The sequence below is a fragment of the Sardina pilchardus genome, chromosome 3 (genome assembly GCF_963854185.1).
Source record: "Sardina pilchardus chromosome 3, fSarPil1.1, whole genome shotgun sequence".
Taxonomy (NCBI): Eukaryota; Metazoa; Chordata; class Actinopteri; order Clupeiformes; family Clupeidae; genus Sardina; species Sardina pilchardus.
Genome location: NC_084996.1, coordinates 16,951,806 through 16,966,743, shown reverse-complemented (window position 1 = coordinate 16,966,743; position 14,938 = coordinate 16,951,806). Strand labels below are relative to the sequence as shown.

Below are 14,938 nucleotides of genomic sequence, written 5' to 3'. Positions count from 1 at the left end.
ATATAATGTACATTGTTTTGGACAAAAGAATCTACTAAGAAATATAAATACTAACATTAACAAGTGCGACCTTTGTCATTGACATTTGACCATGTGCCTATTTGTATGCTACTGTACTTATCCCTTTCTCTCTCTCTGCCTCTTTTTCTACCTGTGTTCTGTATCTACCAGGATTCCCACAAATTTGGAGTGCACATTGCTCAGGCTCTTCGTGATCTCATGTCGGTGTTCAGCACAGAACCCAAGGGAACAGCAGAGGCACCCAGGGAAGCCAAGAAGCACATGTGAATGCCGGTCCAGACCAAAGCCAATGGAGGGAGCCACTGAAACTGGACAGTTACCGTTTTGCACCAGCTCACTGCTTGGTTGAAACGCCTCATAACTGCTGAGTAGCTCAAGAGGGTGCCGGCCTTCCTGTGTGTCCTTATATGTCCACCAGACCAGGTTTTGAAAAAGACAGAAAGGGAGAGAACGAGGTGGAGGTGAAGAAATAAGCACGTAATCAATGCAGTTTTTTATACAATTTATTTGGTATTCTCAATGTGTTCGTTGGTGTTTATGTGGTGTACAGGTGCATTACCTAGCACAGTGGGACAGATTACAAAGTATAAGCTTAAGTAACCCAGATAAGTGCATTAGTAAAGTTAGTTGCTCTTTTTCGTTTTAATCTGTACTCCAGAGGCCTTAGGGTTTCACTCAGCAGTTATCTAGCCATGACCGAAATTTTGGTTCGCGAAATACCGCCATGGTTTCAGATCACCGACCTTTCCAGTGTCTGCCTGCACAGACTGTTAGGTGGAGAGCATGTTCTACACCACCAACCTGGAAGTAGTTTTCAGAAGACATGCCACCAACCATATCTGAATGTATGAGGGAACCTTTCCATCCTCTCATCTCGAGCAGAAATGTCAAATGTCAAATGTCACTTGGGGCTGATACAGTGAAGTCATTTGTCGTCCATTAACCTCTTTTACAACAGTGTGGAGGGAGACAAAATATTTATGCTGGCGATCTAGCAAGCTTTGTCTCAGATGTTTTTGTTAAGATAAGATTTTTTTTCAGGCCAGTGCACTGTACTAAAATGTTAAATGCTTTTCCTTTCTGTTTCCATTACACTTTCAGTTTGTGGGGTGAGATGCCATGCCAGGCTGCTGACTACTGTCAGTGTTCTGGTGGAGCACCTTCCTCATCCACTTCATGCAAATATCCTGAACAAAATAAAAGAATAGTAATTTTAAAACTTGCTGTATCATCATGTTTTTTCCTAGTCAAATTCTCCACAATGCAAAGATGAAAGTTCATTTCATCTAAACATACAGAACAGATTCTGTTAAAAAACATTATACAATTTACCAACTTACATCTCCTGTTTCTCCAACACCACCCCCCCCCCGCGCGCCCGCCCAGTCCCAGTACAAAACAGAATAACCTCAGAGTTTGCAAATTGAATTTCACTCACTCGCTCACCAACTTACATCTCCTGTTTTTCCAACACCACCAAAAATGGTTCACAAAAACCTATGAACCCCCCCCCCCCGCGCCAAATACTACAGAAGAAGAAGAAGTATTCATGGGTTTCATCAGGTCCCTTTCCACAGGTGTATACAATCAAGCACCTTGATTATCAATGCAGACTGCATGGTGCTTGATTGTATACACCTGTGGAAAGGGACCTGATGAAACCCATGAATACTTCTTCTACTTCTTCTGTAGTATTTGGCGGCTGGACATGCCGGAGGATACCCAGCAACGCTTCGTCTGACATCACCGTGAAAAGGGCTAATTACCAATCGCTAGCTTAAGTTTCTTAGGCATGCTTATACTGGTTCATTGTTAAGGTATTGGGGTAGTTGACATCAGGTGGCTGATTCACCGTCACAGAAGATAAAAAATTATTAATTTCACATTTTCATAATTTAAAATACTGTAAATGGTTAAACATGTTCTTGGTTATATGGATTTGTTGTTTTAATACCTGAGTTATTTATCGTTTTTTTTTTTTTTCTGACCTTTGAGCCAAACCTTAAAATTGTCCTATGGTGTGATGGTAGACAACATACAGTGGGTCCAGTAAGTATTCACACCCATGCTAAAGTTGACTAAAAAGAGGAATATAAAATCATCTTTTGAGGATTGATTGTAATGCCTTAATTAAAAAATAAAAATCAAACCGCCAAGGACACTAATTTTCTTTGTGATAAAATAAAAACATATAAAAAAACTCCTCCTGCTCCTATGGGAATTTAACATAGGGGTCAAATACTTATGCCCCCTGTATTTAAGGAAGAACATTTATCTATTTACGATACATTCTTCAATCACAAAGAAAATTAGTGTCCTTAGCGGTTTGATTTTTACTCATTTGTTTAATTAAGGCATTACAATCAATTTTCAAAAGATGATTTTATATTCCTCTTTTTAGTCAACTTTAGCATGAGTGTGAATACTTACTGAACCCACTGTACTTATGTAAATATTAACTTTTAACCTTTCAAAAACATGACTGGTTTTCTAAAGATACAAAGCTTAATGCTAATCGGTGAAGTGTCCCTTTAAAGCTAAGCTAATAAAAACTGACTTAAGTTATCATAACGTTTGAGTTATTGTTTGGAATTATTATCATTATGACCACTGTGGATTTCTTTTCTTCGCATGAGTAATTTTCTATCAAAGATTCCCGGGACACTGAAAGACCAGGTGCATGAAACTTGGTGGGCATGTAGCCCCACAAGGATATCATGGAACCATTGTTTTTCCGTTTTGATCTGTGCACCATGGGGCCATGTCAACCCATCCCATAACCACTCATTTAATATATAGCGCAACCTAGTCAAAAATGTGAATGCAAAAATAAGGCATTGTAAAACGAAATTTGAAGGGTAGGATCATTACGACACCCTGTGAATGTATGCCAAATTCTGTGTCATTTCGTTCATGGTAGATCATACAATAAAGGAATATGTGTACATTTAGTGACTGTACACTACGCACACACCATGACACACACATAAAGATACATGCACACACACACATAAATACATGCATAAACACACAAATAGACAAGCACAACACATACAAGCACAGACACACACACACACACACACAGGTATGCACACACTCACTCACATGCACATACGCAAAACACACACACACACACAGTAGACAGGCAGGCATACACACGCATCTGCACGCACATACACACAAACACGTACATGCACACATACACAAACATACCCACACGCATGCACCCCCCCAACACACACACACACACACACACACAAATGCAGGCAAACACACACACACACACACACACACACACACACACACACAAACATTTCATTACCCCCCCCCCCCCACACCACACACTCACAAGCGAAAACTCACAGAGAAGCACACATACACAAAAGCAAGTGCCAGAGGTGTCAAGTACAAATACCATGGGTATCTATACTTTACTGGAGTAATTATTTTTCAGACAATTTGTTACTTCTATTAATTTATCTTCATTTACATGCTCAATTGTATCTGTACTTTCTGTAGGCTACTTGTGCCACAGACTGTTGTCTCTTTATAGGGAATCTAATCGCGCAGTAGGCCTATCATTTTTGACGGATTATTGTATTTACTTGCCACCTCGAAATTTCCACGTACCCCCTGCAGTGTGCTCGCGTACCACTAGGGGTACGCGTACCCCCGGTTGGGAATCACTGGTTGTAGTTCTCCACTGTGGGAGGGAGTTGGCTGCCCATGATCTTCGTATCCGCTCCATACACTGTAGGTGTAGAGTCTTTCATCGGTCCTGCACTTAGAAGGCGGCGCCCAGTTTAGACAGTAGCCTTTCGCTGACTGACTGCACATGGGACTGACTTCTGAATGATCGCACATGAACGACCTCTGAAGACGCACAGTTTGGATACTAAGCGGGCTGTTACAATTGTATACTTTACTGCGGTTGGATAGAGCTCTCGATTATTGTAACTATTTGTCGCTTATGAGTTACTGAACCGCGAATTTCGAATCAATGTCGTTCCACGTTCACCGATAAGAGTCCCTTTGAAAGTGAAAGAAAATGAGAGGGACCACGCTCGGTGACGTCTTCCTAAAAGGTAGGTTTCGTTAATGATGCATTTCAATGAGAAATGTTAGAATAGGCTAATCGTTCTTCCTGTGTATGGCTATCGATATTGCTATCAATTATGATCATATAAATTATGTTATCATTGCAGTTGTCTTCACGAAATTCGACCAGACTGTATGTCGTCTGCAAAGAAGATGAGTTAGGGTTTAGTCCAGGGGGACATGTAGGTGAGACGCCTTAAATATCTAAGTGCTCAGCAAGCACAAGTTGTGATTTTTGCTGTGCTCATGCGTAATAGTGCCATGTTTTTATCATGGAAAGTTGGAACTGCAGGTTTTCCCAAGTAAGACGTTCACTTCACCACCACCACCTTCCACAATGAATAGCTCATTACCCTTATGTGGCTTACTTAACGTTTGCTCTAAAAACTGGCATATTAGATGATGTCATGCTCAGAGAAATGTTCGAGGTAGGCCTAGTTGAGACACATTGGAATGTTAGTGTTTACACTAAAGATTCTAGAATGGAGCGCTCTATGATCTTGGTTTACCCAAGATTTATATGGCTCTGACCCATTCCATAGCCCACTGTTCGTCATATCTGTAGGCCTAATGTGTCATATCACACGTCACATAATCCAGATTTAGAAGTGTCAAGCACCCGAATTTTTAAAATAAACCAAAAGGTCCTTGTATTGGTAGATCAGTGGTCTACACTGAATCCGTTAAATATGCCCTTCTATTGCGTCATATTTCTCATTCAAAATAGCAGAGCAAAGCGAACGACAGAAAGAAAATAGAAACTGGGCGTCCGACAAAGGTCCGTGTACCTTCTGTTCATCTGATTTTCAAGGTTGAAACACTTGTCAAAAAACGGATTTTAAGACCTTTACCTAAAACAGTAGCCTACTTCCCAGAGAAAAATACATTTTTTTGAAAAAAATAATCCAATATACAACTAAGGTTTCAATTTCAATGTTGTACATTTCAATTAGTCGTTATCCCTTTTATGTCAAGTTAAAACCCAGGCACGCAAGACCACGCACCCCACATTCACTGCTGCATGCTGACAGCGAAATGTTTTCCACTGACCAAATAGATAATTAGGCCTACTAGCCTAGGCTATATGTTCGTTAAAGAGAGCAAGATCCAGATGTTGAAGGAGATTGATCTGCACATAGAAAAATAATAACATTCCAAACTTCTCATTTTGATCGATAGGCCTAGCCTATGTATTTATGTCCCAGGTGTGCTGCATCGGGTAAGGGATTATAAAGTTGCGTGCACCCTTCGAAGAAAGAGTGGAAATGTCACTGAAAGGGCAATCGACATCATGCATTTATAGGCTGTTTTGGAGACTAAGCAACAGTTTAAACTGCAATACATTTTATGATGTCGGTGCGTGTATTGGACTCCCGCCTATGTTGGAATGTAGGCTATAACGTCGGTTTTTATCCTAGTCCTAGTTGCAGCTTGCGTTTACCTTGTGGTGTATGTGCATGTGTAGGCTAGTCTTTCCTTGTGTGTTTATTCCTGAGCGTTGTATGTGACCCCGCTCGTCTGTTATGCATGTCTTAGTGACTACTGCGTGTTCTTTAAAGATGTTTTTGATCTGTCCGTGTTCCCCGCTCCTGACCCAATAAACGTGCTTTGAGCCTTGACGCCACGTTGTTACAACATGAATATAAATATGAATTAGTTATAGGCCTATTATATGTTACTTTGAACAGAAGCGTCTGCCTAATTGATCTGGCTACATACTGTAGGCTAGGCCTGATCACGTCCACTCCACTCCACCCCCCCCCCCCCCCCACCCCCCCAATCCAAGAACAGGTAGCGCGTACAGAACAGAGGAGCTCAAATGCATATTTTCGTGCCTCATAGGCCGGTTGTCAAAATTGTTCCAACTCTGCGTTCTACGCCTCACAAATATGTCTCTAATGAAGATGTCATAGGTTTCAATGTAGGACAGCCTGGGGGATAGCCTGGCCACATAAAAAGAATGAGAAAAGTTCCGATTTCTCATTGTTGTGCGGATTTTGGATTTCGGTCGTGGGGATACTAAGCGTAATATTCAAAACAAAAACACGAGGAAATTTCCTATTTTTTTTTTATTTTTTAAATACAGATATAAGGTCGTTTTTCGGACATGGTACACGGACCGACAAAGTTCAAAACGTCAAATCGTCGCTTGCATCGTCCCTTGCAGTCAGGAAAACAATCGCTAATGTTCGCTCGCTTGCGTCACAGGGTGACACACATTGGAATGTTAGTGCATGAATTAGCCTACTTAAACATTCAGGCGTAGCCTACTGTTTGCCATATCACAACCACTAGCCTACTCCAGATTTAGCAGGTGTTCATCCACATTTTTAAGATGCCCTTGAAGCCAATATTCTTTTTGTACACTCTCAAAAATAGGGGCAGGCGTTGGGGTACATTCTTGTGCATTTAGGTAAAACTTTTGGCCCTGTACTTTATAGGGAACACAGTTGAGCGAACCAAATAGCCTAACCCACTAGATGAGAAAAACACTCAATCATATGATGAGTGTTCAAGTGATGAGTGATGAACTCCATTCTCCTGCTTCTTTCTCTACACCAGATGTCTCAACAGTGGCGTCACCAGCCGATTTTACCGGGGCTTCAGCCCGGGGTAATTTGAGCCGAGCCCGGGGTAAATTTTTGTAATGCTTGAATCTATCACCCAGTTTCAAAATCAACCAGCATTTGCCTGGTGCTAAATGTTGAGCACCACCAGTAGTAGGCTAAGCAAGCTATCGATTGGCATCACAATACAACACTAGCTTCACGTTTCTACATGGGCTAGCCCAGTGGACCGGGCCGCGAGAAGATTATTACCATCGGGCCGCCGGCCGACTCTCTCTGCCTTCTCCGAGAGACGCACCATGCGGCCGCGGCCGCACCCATTCTTTTCGGTCATATTGCTGCGAGATATTTTCGCATAGAAATAACAGGCATATCATATGAAACTACGTAACCTGGCCTTTACAGTGGCACTAGCCACTAGTTTCTATGATGAACGGTTCGCGAGATACTTAGCGTTGAAAATTACAGTTACATACAAAAATGAATCACATGCAGTTCTGCGTCATACCCATTCTTCTCTGTGAAATATCTCATGATTTCGTTACTGCCCTATGCAAACTGCATATCAAAATAAACAGGAGATCCTATTCCAATGGCGTATAGAATGTATCTGTATAATTAGCGGTGATCACGAGAAATCCTTTTTTGAAATCACAATCACATCGCATTTCTGCATTTTTTCATACATCCCCATTTCCCCCACTTCAAAATAATTTATTTTTCATATCAGAAGTTGTATTAGACCCCTGTTTGTCATATAGCCATGGCAGATGCTTGATATGAATCGTTGGTAGGACTATGTTTGTCTACACACATTCTGAGAGGAGCAGATGAGTAGGCTAGGCTTAAAAGTTCAACTTCGAAAAGGAAAATTGTATGTTCTGTTTCACTCAAGAAAGGCTGCCAGACGGCTAGCCCAAGGGGCTGGAATATAATCCGCGCATGCGCGAGAATTCTGAGGAAGACTTATATCAAAACATTACCCACGTGAGTGTGTCGCGTCACCCAATATAACTCAGAACGCGGCACACATTCGTCCTCTTTAATCCCTCACGCGATCTGATAAGGTAAGACGTTTCTATTCAGTTAGCGTGAAGTGCCTACTGACTTTTGATTTAGACCTAATAGGCTATGCTATATCTACTCAGACTCCTTGTCATCCACTGGTAGTAGGCCTAGCTGTGTGTCCCTGGACAGTGTAAGCTTATGGGTAGTTGTAACAGCTATAGTCAGATAAGCCTAATTTCTCTCAAATTCCTATAGGCTATCTTGTGTTCCTTGTAAAAAATACAATGTAGGAGTATAACATTATATTTTACTGTAGGCTACTGTAGATCCTCCATTGCCTTCTTCATTTCGCGCACCCCTTAATGTCCCCTTAAAAAAATTCAAATTCAAGCCCCTGTGTCTCAAACTCAAATGAACCAGGACCCATTGTCGTCAACACCATCTCAATGGAAGGTCATGTCAGTGTTAAGCCATGAATGCAGGTAGCCAGGTACTTTTTTGTACCCTAGCCATCTGTACCCATCAAGGTACACTTACGTCCAGTGTGTACTTAAGTCAGTACACTCTCAGGAAAGAAAGTACAGAATTGTACTTTTAGAGGTACAAAAGCTTGTCGCTGGGGCACTACCCTATTGAAGAACAATAATGCGCTCATGAATGCAGGTACTTTTTTGGACCCATCAAGGTACTAATCTGTACTTTATGGGTTGGATACCACCCCACACTGTCACTGTTACTCTCTTGTTTTATAATGTTTATTTTTTTCTCATTACTGTTTATTCTGGCTTTTTGGAATGTGTATGACATAGAACAACTGATGAGAAAAATTACTAAGATGTTCAGTGTTGTCAGGATAACCATTGAGCAGAAGACCCTTATTAAAAATAAGTGTCTTGAGTAGACATACTTCTTCTTAGGTGCAATGCGAAATCGATTACTTTCTCAATTAGCGTTGATCTTCTCCCTTGGCGGTGTCACAAAGTTGGGCACTCAATGCTTATTTGCATTACGTGTCTGTTAGAGAATGTGGGCCCTATGACTGACAGTAATTATAGGGGCCCCCCAATGATATAGCTTATATTATCAGGGAGGGGGCTCTCTGGGGGCCGCCTGTCAGTGCTATAGGCCCTTAGAATTGTCCTACCCCCAGGGGGATGGATTTGATATACAGTGAGGAGAAAATGTATTTGATACCATGCTAAAGTTGCCTAAAAAGAGGAATATAAAATCGTCATTTGACAATTGATCTTAATGTCTTAATTCAAAAATTGAGTAAAAATAAAACCGCTAAGTACGCCAATTTTCTTTGTGATGGAAGAATGTTTCGTAAATAAATAAATGTTCTTCCTAAATGCTAGGGGGAAGTAAGTATTTGACCCCCAATGTAACCCTATGGGAATTCAACACATAGGGTTAACATAGGGGCGGGCAGATTTTTATTTTTTAAGGCCAGCTATTTTATGGATTCAGGATATTATGCATCCTGATAAAGTTCCCTTGGCCGTTGGAATTAAGATAGCCCCACATCATTACATACCTTTCACCATAGCTAGAGATTGGCATGGTGCTTTTTCCAGTAGGCCTATTAGCCTGTTTGATGCTCATTGAGCTCAATGCAAATCAAACAGGCTAATAGGCCTACTGGAAAAAGCACCATGCCAATCTCTAGCTATGGTGAAGGGTATGTGATGATGTGGGGCTATTTTAATTTCAAAGGCCAAGGGAAATTTATCGGGATGCATAATATCCTAGATCCATGAAATAGCTGGCCTTTAAAAATAAAAATCTGCCTGCCCCTATGTTAACCCTATGTGTTAAATTCCCATAGGGTTACATAGGGGGTCAAATACTTCCTTCCCCTAGCATTTAAGGAAAACATTTATCTATTTACGATACATTCTTCAATCACAAAGAAAATTGGTGTCCTTGGCGGTTTGATTTGTACTAATTTTTTGAGTTAAGGCATTAAGATCAATTGTCAAATGATGATTTTATATTCCTGTTTTAGCAGGGTATCAAATACATGTGCTCCTCACTGTATATGTAGGCTATATATATATTCTTATAAAGTGAAGGTTCTTGGACCTTATACATTTACTATAAATGGATATAAAAGCTGTATCAACTGGACTAATAGTTATAAAGAGGAAGTTTATATTCACAACAACATCACTGTACATCTAAGGTTGTGTACATCTGTTCCTGTGTCCAGCAGAGGCAATACATTAAGCCCCACAGGATTAAGTTGATGTGGATGGTCATCTACTTGATGGTTTGTGGCACCACAAACAATTACATGACAACATGACAACAGTATAGGCAGTAGTGTTATTGTCACATACATGTATTTTATTTCAAGATTACATTTCAGTAAGGCGTTACTGTACATGTGATCTCTTTAAGAATATGTTGACTATGGCATTCTGGGAACAAACGTCCGGTAATCGACCTTTGAAGTTCGCCTACAAAAAGTACTCAAAGCTCCCATCTTTGGCCATATAAGGAAGGATATTAGTCCCTGGGGCAGTACCCTGAAAAAAAGACATATTTGTTCCTTTTCCAAGGGTACAATTTTGATCCATTACATCAGAGGTCACCACTTTTTTCCTCTGGGGCCCTCATTATCATTTCCCCGGCCCCCCCTGACTGTGATGGGGGGGCCGGGGACGGGTCAGCTATATAACATACTGTAGCATTGTATGACCCAGACCAAAATGACCACTGCAGGCCTCATTGTGTAGTAGAGATTACTAGCCTGGCTCGATTTTCTAAAAGTCGGTTTTCATCTTCTCATTTCACCGCATGGACAAAATATCATCCTGTATATGAGTATATATGTCCAAAATGTGGCCTTGTTGCTGAGTTTCCTAACTGAGATACTGTATGATTTTTGGTTAATATAAACATCCACTGAATTTGTACTGGATCTGCTGTACCACTTTGCATCACATGTGAGCTCTTTTAATACAATGGAAGACAATGGAAGAGTAACAGGAGCTACACACATGATCAATTATATTATACACACATAAGACTGACTGATCATCATACATGCAGTAAGAGGATTTAAGGGCCGTTCACACCAAGAACGATAACGATAACTATAACGATAAAAGCGTCCACACTGGCCAACGATAAGAAAAGTCTCTCCTCATGTTAATGAATGTGATGGCTAGAATATTCTTCTGATTGGCTGTTAGCTTTTTATCGTTCTGATCAACAACGATATCGTTCTTCATGTTGTTATCGTTATAGTTTAGGTGTGAACGTTGTTCATTCATATTAACGAGAGCGATATTATAGTTATCGTTATCGTTCTTGGTGTGAACGGCCCTTTAGTATGATTTTAAGTAGGGAACATCAGTAGTCTGGGGGAGTGTGAAGGAGTGACGGGAGCTTCAGGAGAGTGAGCAGTGGGTTTGGCTGGAGAAGAATCTGGTGTAACTGTGATCATCTATGTATCAACATCCATTAGACTATGGGTCTACGGTTGTTGTTGCACTGTCTCAGATTTTGTTCAAACCTCATCTTTATCAAGAATGGGTTCCAAAACTAATGCCTGTAAAACATGCCTGTATGTTTCCAATCCTATGACTTCATATGATTTTCAGCCGTTGAAATTACTTCGGTTTTTACGGCCTGAAAATTGCAGTGTCTGGTAAGCAAATATTTGAGCATTAGTATAATGAAAAGTATTATTCATAGGTATTGGCAAAGCAAATGCATTACACTTTGAGACCATTGGTGTTGATTTAGAATGTTAAGTAATTCATTCTTATCTCATTATATGGGAGATCTATTTACACACAACGCTGCCCGACCCCATGGCCAATATGGCTGCCGAGTGACGTGACTTGCCTTAAAGTAAAAGGACTTTGCTTTAATCCTCTAACTGTGAGGAAAGCCACGCAGATTCTCGTGTATGACCACTAGAGGCCAGTACTGAACCAACTGTTTGATTGATAGATACCAGTATGGATGAAAATAACGAAAAAAATAGTGGAAGAAACTAAATCATCACTCTTACATTCTCCCCCTCTGTATTCGAACAAAAGGCAACAAACAAACAAACAAACAAAAAAGGAAAGAGGAAGGTGAGAATTTACCCTAACTGATAGTTCTTACACTGAGAACTGAACTAGCCCATTCCCTAAGTCTGGTGAAATGTCCTGGGCTGGCACATTGTAAATAAGCCTATTTACAGGTTTAACGATAAGACCTACTCTGGACCTATGTGTTACTGTATCAGAAGGGTGGGCCTGGATCTGTGAGGAATCAGCGGAATGTAGTTCAGTGTGTGTGTGGTGCAGTCTGGTCCAAACATATATCACCAACTGCCTGTCCAGTATTTGTAACACTCTCGGTCACAGTCATGTTCCACATGTGGCCATATCTTGAGTGTGGGAATGGGCATCACCATCAGGACTTGCATGCAAACTGTCAGGCTCAACAGGGATCTGAGAAACCCATTCGTTAGTGCGGACGGTTTTGTCTACGCACTACGCAATATAAGAAACATTGGTGTCGCCGTCACCTTCAACGCCGCAGAAGGAGACACTCTGCTTTGGCCATGACAGGAAGAAAATTGCAACATAGGAGCATGTTACGCCACCACAAACACGCACGGTCGCAACCACAAAGCACATTTGTTGCACAGTTCAGAAATAGTCAAAAACTAATGTAGGCTACCTTGCGAGAAATTTAGGCTAGTTGAACCTGCACTAAACATTTTTATTGGGGCACAGTACACTGAACTGAATGGATGGGATGTTGCTAGGTTGTAGCCATAGCTGTCGATGTTAGCCAAACCTACTTCAGAACTTATGTGCTGCTGGCTTGTCTTAAGTTTCGTAATAGCCTGAAACATTTATGTGGCCTACATGTCCTGAATAATGAGAGGCTAGCGAGGATTTGATGCACTTTACTTAGTCATAGTTTTCAGAACAGAACTTCAACAATGATGCTGGTTGTCGTGCTTTTACAATGTGCAAGTAGGCCTAATTGTTGTGACATTGACATTGCCGATCATGGGAGTAGGCCTATCTTTCAGTGGTGCTGAAAATCCAGAATGCATTGTAGGGCAAACGCTGCTTTTTGTTGGTTGGCAGCAGAAATACCGTTTACCTTATTACTTAGCAACTGTGGAAGAAATTTAACTCAAAATATAAATATTAAGAGTCTGAAATAAGGCTCTATTTGGGCCTATCCTGATAGTCTAAAGCATAGTCTAAAGTCTATAATCATCACGACGCAAAGTTTCGAGCTTCGAGTTTTTCCGCCATGTCCGTCTCTTTTATTGAGAAATACCTGTCCCATCCGGTGGCCGTCAAAACACTGATACACTGTTTTGTTTGCTGTTAAAGGGAATGACATATGTCACTCTCATTGGTTTAAACTAAGGATGTTACGCCCAAAACACCCATGACTGAAACATAAAGCCTTCTTGCGCCAAGTGCTGGACGTTTAATAGCGTTTCATAACTAGCCTACACCACACCCAATGTGGACTGGACAACAACATTTATTTAAACTTTTTGCCGGTGCCCATGCATTTTTTACTATAATAGGGCCCTAATTGTCTTTCTCTTTTCTAGTTTATTTATCTCTCTGGGTGCCTCTCATTCAGCGCTTATACGTCCTCCCTCGGTCCTCGGGCCTCGATCCTCACTGATCTACATAAAGAAAGATAGAAGATGGGATAGACTATATCCCATTGTTGCCGCCCCATCATTCTTTATGTAGATCAGTGAGGATCGAGGCCCGAGGGAGGACGCATAAACGCTGAATGAGAGGCACCTTATGTCTAGCATCAGGCAATCAGGATACAGACACAAAGTCTGTGCACCCAAAAGACAATCAGTTGTTTCTTACACACACATTTCTACTTCGCGTTGTATCATAATATCATTGCATCATTGTGTCATAACACCTTCCCTGCACACACACCAGTTACTGAAACAGAAGTATCAAATAGAGAAGAACTCGGAAGAATGAATTTACAAGGCAATAGAAGTATCAATTATAAGGAACATTATGTACTAGGTGAAGCTTTAACAGAGCTAGATGCAGGAATCAGTTTGAGAGACTCCAGACTATGCCTCAACTCTTTAAATATTTGCATTAGCTCTGACACAACCTAGCCGTCTGGGTGAACAGACACCAAGTGGAATGCATTTGCCAAATCCACCACAGAGAACCAGGCAGCATCAGATGGCACTTGAGACAAAATAGTATACACATTCGGAGCAAGTGGCTGTATGGCTGAGTTAACTCGCTGAAGGTCCTGGACAAACCACCATGCGGTGTTATTACATTATGTGGTGCTACAGGCTGTCCTGGATCTCAAATTTCCTTGTGGACAGGCAAAGTAGTGCACATGAAATTATCACACCCTGCTTCAATAGTAATTCAAACACAGGTGTAATGCCCTCAATGGCTTCCTTTTTAAGAGGTGAAAGCGTTATTAAATTGTAATATCGCTTGATATTAACTTAGACTGTCAAACTTCAAGAAAACTCAAGAATCAGGTTTTATTCTTACAAGCAGAGAAGGTAAAAATGAGCTTTAGTCTGAAGAGGCCATGGCCTTGGGTTGAACCTAAGACCATGGCCTCACTGGCATCTCCTCCACAAAAATCAATCTCTCTTCTGACAAACGATGCAGTTTTCGAAACAAGGCAACGTGATTGGTTCTCCAGGTGGCATCAGACACGCCTACTCACACCTACTCACTCTTTCCTGATTAGCATGAGGAGAGATACAGTATATCAGAAATATCACTTAATAGAATGTTTCAAACATTCTTACAATTAAATCATTACAATCATTGTACTGAGACTATTATAATGATACCAAACATGAATACATTCACATTTCATGACATATAGATACATTACAGGAAGGTAAAATCCAAGTGTAACCCAAAGCGCTTTACACACAACACTGATACAAATAGTGCCGAACGGAGTAGGCTAGCGTAGTCGCCAGCGTAGGCCTACCCTTGACGACATGAAACAAACAATTTCACAAAATAACAAGTCACAGACAAAAGATACCGGACGGAGTGGCGTAATCGCCAGCGTACCCGTGACAACAACACAACAAACAATTTCACAAAATAACAAGTCACAGACAAAAGATACCGGACAGAGTGGCGTAATCGCCAGCGTACCCGTGACAGACAAACAAATAAACAAATGTCAAATAAATAATAAAACAAACAAAAGCAGAAAAGTCCACGCCAACT

At 41.0% G+C, this 14,938-nt stretch overlaps 2 protein-coding genes across 4 annotated transcripts in view; both read left to right on the top strand.

The window, feature by feature from the left end:
- The window catches only part of cpt1a2b (carnitine palmitoyltransferase 1A2b), a 39,564-nt gene extending 38,324 nt beyond the window's left edge, over window positions 1-1,240 (top strand). Inside the window, exon 19 of the mRNA XM_062532177.1 lies at window positions 172-1,240. Within this exon, the coding sequence (XP_062388161.1) occupies window positions 172-288 (117 nt within the window). The 3' untranslated portion in view covers window positions 289-1,240. The remainder of the gene's footprint in view (window positions 1-171) is intronic.
- A 2,569-nt stretch (window positions 1,241-3,809) lies between these two features.
- Window positions 3,810-14,938, top strand: part of LOC134076890 (uncharacterized) — a 32,618-nt gene continuing 21,489 nt past the window's right edge. For all 3 annotated transcript variants that reach the window (XM_062532176.1, XM_062532175.1, XM_062532174.1), the window contains exon 1: window positions 3,810-4,106. Coding sequence is in view for 1 of the 3 variants with exons in the window: in XM_062532174.1 (XP_062388158.1) it covers window positions 4,070-4,106 (37 nt within the window). In the remaining 2 variants the exon portion in view is untranslated. The remainder of the gene's footprint in view (window positions 4,107-14,938) is intronic.